Source organism: Callithrix jacchus, chromosome 6 (genome assembly GCF_049354715.1).
Source record: "Callithrix jacchus isolate 240 chromosome 6, calJac240_pri, whole genome shotgun sequence".
NCBI lineage: Eukaryota > Metazoa > Chordata > Mammalia > Primates > Cebidae > Callithrix > Callithrix jacchus.
Window position 1 is genome coordinate 147,457,713 of NC_133507.1, and position 6,984 is coordinate 147,464,696.

A 6,984-nucleotide genomic window follows, 5' to 3' on the forward strand; every position below is an offset into this window, starting at 1 on the left:
ACACATTTTGTTATATTATGTCTTCATTTTTATTTAGCTCAAAATATTTAAAAAAAAATTTTAAGCCTTCTTAAATAGCCCATGGTTGTTTAGAAATGTGTTGTTTAATTTCCAAATATTTGAGTATTTTCCAGTTATCTTTCTAATACTGATTTTTAGTTTAATTTCACTGCTATTTTTTTTGAGATGGAGTCTCACTCTGCCACCAGGCTGGAGTGCAGTGGCATAATCTTGGCTCACTGCAATTTCCGCTTCCCAGGTTCAAGTGATTCTCCTGCCTCAGCCTCCCAAGTAGCTAGGATTACTTCCAAGTAGCATGCTCAACACCATGCCTGGCTAATTTTTGTATTTTTAGTAGGGTTTCATCATGTTGGCCAGTTCGGTCTCGAACTCCTGACCTCAGATGATCTGCCCTCCTCTGCTTCCCAAAGTGCTGGGATTGCAGGGGTTAGCCACCGTGCCTGACAGCATTATTTGTTGTTGTTTTTAATTGGGATATGTGTTTATGGTCAAAACGTGAACCAACAGTGAATATTTTATGGCCGGGAAGAATGTGTATTATCTTTTTGTTGGAATGGGCATTCTGTAAGTGTCAATTAGATCAATATGATTGACAGTACTGTTCAGATCATTTCTATCTTCAGTGGTTCTCTACCAACTTGACCTGCATTTTACATTTAGGTTTATCATTCATTCTGAGTTGACTTTTGTGAAAAGTGTAAGATCTGTGTTTAGATCTGTTTGTTTTTGCATTTGATTTTCTAGTTATTCCAGCACTATTTGTTCAAGAAAAACCTATCCTTTCTTCATTGACTTGCTCTTGATCCTTTGTCAAATATCAGTTGATTATATTTGTGTGAATATATTTCTGGACCTTTATTCTGTTCCATTCATCTATTTTTCCACTTCCCCCGCCCGAAGCTTCATGCTGTCTTCAATACAGCAAATTTACAGTAATTATTGAAGTCAGTTCTCTGACTTTATTCTTCTCTTTTAATATTGTTTTGGCCATCCTGAGCATTTTGCCCTTCTGAATAAACTTTAGAATAAGTTTGTTGAAATCCACAAGATAACTAAGATTTTGATTGAAATTTTATTAAATAAATGGATCAAGTCTTGAAGAACTCACATCTTGACAACTCTGGAGTTTTTCTGTCCATGTTCATGAACCGTCTCTTTACTTACTTAAATCTTCTTTGATTTCTTTCATCAGAGTTTTATAGTTTTCTTCATAAATATTTTAGAGTTTTTTTAGACTAATACCTAAGTATTACTTACTTGGTACTAATGTAATAACAATTATTTTCCTATATACCAGGAATAAAAAATTGATATTCTAATTGTCAATTATTTTCTTAGACACCAGAAATGAACACTTGGTATTTTAATTGTTCATTTCCTGTTTTATAAGAAAATAATTGCCTTTTAAATATTAACCTTCTATCCTGCCAGCTGGTTGGTTATATCATTTAGATCAAGATTTTTGGTTTTGCTTTTTATTCTTTTGAATTTTCTACATAGGCATTCATACAATCTGTGAATGAAAACAGTTTTATTTTTTCTTTCCAGATCTTCTGTTTACATTTTTGTATGAGTCTGGGTTCTCCAGAGAAATAGAATCAATAAGGCATACATACATATACGCATACACACATATATCCTGTCAATTCAATGAGCGTTTTCCTGTCCTTGTAATCGAACTGAAATATCTACTCTTCTTCAAATGGAAATGACACCATTGGCTCTCTGGGTCTCCAAGATCAGCAGCTTGTCAGCTCACAATGGGGATCATTTATCTGCATGTATATGCACATATATGTGTGTATGTATATGTATTTGTGTATATATATGTATATAAAATAAGGAATTGGCTATATGTTGTCTTAGTCTGTGCTGCTATATAAATACATACAAAATACTATAGCTGAGATAGCTTATAAATGACAGAAATTCATTTCTGAAAGTTCTACAGGCTGAGAAATCCAAGGTCAAGAAGATACCAGCAGATTCAGTGTCTGCTGAGGGCCCTTGTGATAATTAATATTGATTGTCAACTTGTTGTGTTGAAGGATGCAATGTATAGTTCCTGTGTGTCTCTGTGAGAGTGTTGCCAAAGCAGATTAACATTTGAGTCAATGGACTGGGATAAGCAGACCCACACTCAATCTGTGTAGGCACCATCTAATCAGCTGCCAACATTGCTAAAATAAAGCTGGAGGAAGAAGGTGGAAAGAGCAGACTTGCTGAGCCTTCCAGGCTCCATCTTTCTCCCATGCTTGACGCTTCCCACCCTTGAATATCAGACTACAAATTCTCTGGCTTTTGGAGTCTTGGACTTACACTAGTGTGTAGCCAGAGTCTCTCAGGCCTTCAGCCACAGACTGAAGGCTGCACTGTCAGCTTTCCTACTTTTGAAGTTTTGGGACTTGGTCTGATTCAATACTGTCTTCCTTGCTTCTTAGCTTGTAGACGGCCTATCATGAGATTTTACCTTGTGATCCTGTGAGTCAATTCTCCTTAATAAACCCCCTTTCATATATACATTCATCCTGTTAGTTCTGTTGCTCTAGAGAACCCTGACTAACACAGTCCTCTTTCCCATTCATAGGTGGCACTGTCTAGCTGAGTGTTCACATTGTGGAAGAAGTAAAAATCTCTCTTGGGCTTCTTTTATATGGGCACTAATCTCATGAGTGAGAGCTATTCTCTCATCACCTAAGCACCTCCCAAAAGCCACACCTCCTAATACATCACCTTGGGGATTAGAACTTCAGCACATGAATTTTGGAGTACAGCAACATTTAGACCATAGCACATGATTGTGGAGGCTGGCAAGTCTCAAGGTCTGTGGTGTGAGTTCACGAACTGCAGATCTTGGAGACTCAGGAGAGCCAATGGTGTAGACCTGACTTTAGTTCATGTCTAAAAGAGCTGACATTTTAGTCTAAGGACAGGAAAAAGCTCATGTCCCAGTTTGCAGGCTATCAGACAGGAAGAATTCTGTTATTCAAGAGAAGATCAGCCTTTTTTTGTTTTGTTTGTGCCTTCAACTGATTATATGAGGTCCACCCATATTATGAAGGGCAATCTGCTTTACTCAGTCTGCCAATATAAGTTAATTAGAAAAAAAAAAACCTCATAGAGACACTCAGGATAATTTTTTTTCCAAATATATGGGCACCCCATGTCCAAGTCAAGTTGACACATAAAATTAAACAAGCTTTTATTTACTTTTCTTGTATTATTGCACTGTCTAGATCTTCCACTACAATGTTAAATAGAAGTGGTGAGAGAGAACATCCTTGCCTTGTTCCTTATCTTAGAGTGAAACTGGTCAGTTTTTCACCATTTAGTGTAACATCATATAGATGCTCTTTACATTTGAGAAAGTCCTTCTCTGTTCCTAGCTTGCAATAGATATTTTTCATGAGTGGGTGTTGAATTTTGTCAAATCATTTTTCTCCATCTTTGACATGATCAAATGATTTTTCTTCCTTGTGATAGATTATATTGATAATTTTTTGAATGTTGAGCCAATATTGCATGCCTAGAATAAATCCCATTTGTTTGTGGTATATAATTCTTTTTGCTATGTTTGCTAACATTCTTTGGAGAATTTTTGCATCTGTGTTCATGAGAAATACTGGGCTGTAGTTTCCTTGTTCTGTCTTTGGTTGTGGTATTATGAGTACTGTCAATCTTTGCATCATGTATTTTGATGTTCTTTAAGGTACATACACGTTTAAGATTATATGTCTCATTGGACAATTGAATCCTTTGTCATTAGGTCATGCTTCTTTTTTATCCTTGATAATCTTCTTTATTCAGAAGTTTCCTTTGTCTAAAATTAACATAGCTATTCTACTTTCTTTTATTAGGTTTATCATAATATATTTCTCCATCCCTTTACTTTCAACTATTAGAATCCTTAAAATTAAATTAGATTTCTTATATGGCCACATATAGTTGTATCTTATTAATTAATTTTCTGAGCAATTTTACTCTTAAAAAACAAATTTAGCAATATTTAAATTAGTGAAATGTTAACCTTCTAAAATACAATCTAAATGAAAAGTATTTATAGCCAAAAGTCAGGTAAGAATTACTTTGATTAATAGGATATATTTGGAAGTGCTACACACCCATTTGATCTTGTAAAATTCACATATATTTTGATATTAATTTTAATTCCTCTTGTGGTATTTGATTTTTTAATAATTAGTTTTTAATATGCTTCCAAGGATATTTGGGGAGAAATCAGAATTATAATTGCTTCTAACTGACATCAAGTTAAAAGAATTTATTAAAATAATTTCCTTTGAGGTTATATTAGAAGTGTACATAGAACTGTAGTGCATACTTTTATTAATTGTCTTTTATTATAGATAGATGATCAGATGTATTTAAAGTTGATTGTAATGGGTTCTAGCAAAAGATTTGTAATCATGTAGACAAATTTACATCCTTTTAGCAGGTAAACTTTACTTCCTTCTAGAAGTTATTCAATGACATCTGTTAGCTATTTGATGCTTATCACAAATTTATTAATAATGAAAAATTTGAACTTAATTCATAAATTAACCAGAAACAGAAAATGCAATCAAATAAAGCAAGTGGTTAAGTTCTCTCTGGTAATTTAAGGTTCTAGAATTCACTTAAACTAAAATAAATTGTCACATGTGTCCCCTGGGTGTCCAATAGAGCTTTGTGGCAGATTTAAGGACTTGGAATAGCCTCACTCCAGACCCAGGAGGCCCGAGTGTCTCTTTGATTAATTATTGTACTTCCATTAAAATATTTTTACTTTAAAATACTCAGGGGGCATCTTGACTGCCCTGAATCATGCCACATCTCTGATCATCTAGGTCTTTTACTTTTAAAGGTTATCACTCCTCTCTGCTAATGCATCCAATTTTTAAGGAGTTCAACATGCAGGCTGATGAAAATCTTTCTGGCCGGACCAAGAATTGACTTTTCCTTGCAGTAAAAGGTGTCTGTCACAAAATATCCTAGTGAAATTCATGTGCTATCTCCTTAATAATTTGGGTGATAGAATAACAACATAAGTAGTAGCCTTGATGGCTCAGCTATGTTGATAAGCCTTCTATGGTAATAAGAGGGATTGATATATGCTGTAATCCTATACTGTGATTTTATAATATTTATTTAAATTTTTATGTTGATGTAAAAAGTCTGCTTAGAAAATGACTGGTCACCAGCACCACAATGAAAAAAGAAAAAGGAAACAAAGAAAAACCATTAACTCTGGGCAGCAAACCTGTTAAACATTCACTAGACCAGTTTTTAAAGAACATATCATATAATGAAGTGAATGCCTGTTCCTTCTCTTTTTTTTTTTTTTTTTTGAGACGGAGTTTCGCTCTTGTTACCCAGGCTGGAGTGCAATGGCGCAATCTCGGCTCACCGCAACCTCCGCCTCCTGGGTAGCTGGGATTACAGGCACGCGCCACCATGCCCAGCTAATTTTTTGTATTTTTAGTAGAGATGGGGTTTCACCATATTGACCAGGATGGTCTCGATCTCTTGACCTTGTGATCCACCTGCCTCGCCTGTTCCTTCTCTACATTAAAGGAAAGTTACCAAAATTAAGTACAAATCTGGAAAATATTTTGATCTCCTGAAATCTACAAAATACCTGTGTAGTAATACTTTGATAGTAGTGCATTTAGTAATTGTTAAAAGAAATTCTTACTCGTAGGAACTTGGTGTATTCACTTTTATTTCTAATTTACGGTTATTTGTTTATTTGTTTTGTATTTGTAATAGCACTACCATACAAAAAGTGTATAGATGTCCAATTATTCAACAACTTTGGATTCCTGTTGATTCATTCTATTGGTTACTTTTAACATTAAGCATATTGATGTTCAATTTTTGAAACAATTTTAGATTCTTTAGCTTAATATTTTTTCTTCAGAATCTTCATTAGTAGAATAAAAATGTTCATGCTAAGATTTCTTTCTTGCAGGTTACCGAAATGCAAACATCACTATCTTTGGAGGAACATTCTTGAACTAACCAGTGTACAGTTAAGTGGCATGGATTCAGGTCAGTCCTAGAAGTGAAACTTTACGTATACTTGTATTTCATTATTTTAATGCCATAATATACTCAGTATAAAGCTAAAAGAACAACAATGTTATATATAGTGGACGAGAAGAGTAGTAGTAAAAGAAGAGATATTCATAAATAGTCTAAGAATAAAAGCAAGAGAAAGGAAAGATAGGTTTTCAACCCAAAGAAACCACCATTACAAGCTATTAAGAGGCCTGAATAATGCTTGAAGAATTATTTACCCTAATCTGCAAACATCACAATTTAATGATAACATAATAGTTGCTTTCACAGAAATTTGTTCTTTTCTGGCCACAAATGTGTACCTTGAGCTTGACATATGAAATAATTATTTATTTTAGACATTTGTAAATGTTGTTTAACAAATATTGCATTAAAAATCTATGAGACTAAATATTTATGGAAACCTTTTATCCTACCTAACTCAATATAATCTCAGATCAAAATCTTAAGAAAGAAGGATTGTAGTCTCTAGGTATCTTCTATGATCAAAAGATGAAGTTATTTATTTATATACTATTCAAAGGCTGCAAGCAAAAAGAAGACAAGCCTATTGACCCATTCATCATGTTCAAAATTTTGTAGTGGAGGTGAAGGAGTGTGTGCTTGTAGTATTTGTATTTTTAGGTTGTCAATTTAAAACATTTAATACATACACATTTACATAAAATGACTTGGTTCTTATTTTCTAAAATCCCCATTAATTTCATTTTCGCTGCATTTCCTTTTTCTTCATCCCCTGCATGCCATCTCCCACGGTCATATGAAAAACTATAGGGTATTTAGGTGTTCTGTTGGTTTCCTAGGATTGGGTGCTTAAAACTACAGAAATTTATTCTCTCCCTGTTCTGGAGGCAAGAAGTTCCAGACCTATGATTGTTCTCTTAC

The 6,984-nt window shown here is 34.0% G+C and overlaps 1 protein-coding gene across 2 annotated transcripts in view; it reads left to right on the top strand.

Moving 5' to 3' along the window:
* Positions 1-6,069, top strand: part of NYAP2 (neuronal tyrosine-phosphorylated phosphoinositide-3-kinase adaptor 2) — a 382,953-nt gene extending 376,884 nt beyond the window's left edge. For both annotated transcript variants that reach the window (XM_078329186.1, XM_035305904.3), the window contains one exon: positions 5,990-6,069. In XM_078329186.1, the coding sequence (XP_078185312.1) occupies positions 5,990-6,034 (45 nt within the window). In that variant the 3' untranslated portion in view covers positions 6,035-6,069. The remainder of the gene's footprint in view (positions 1-5,989) is intronic.
* Positions 6,070-6,984: the final 915 nt, after the last annotated feature.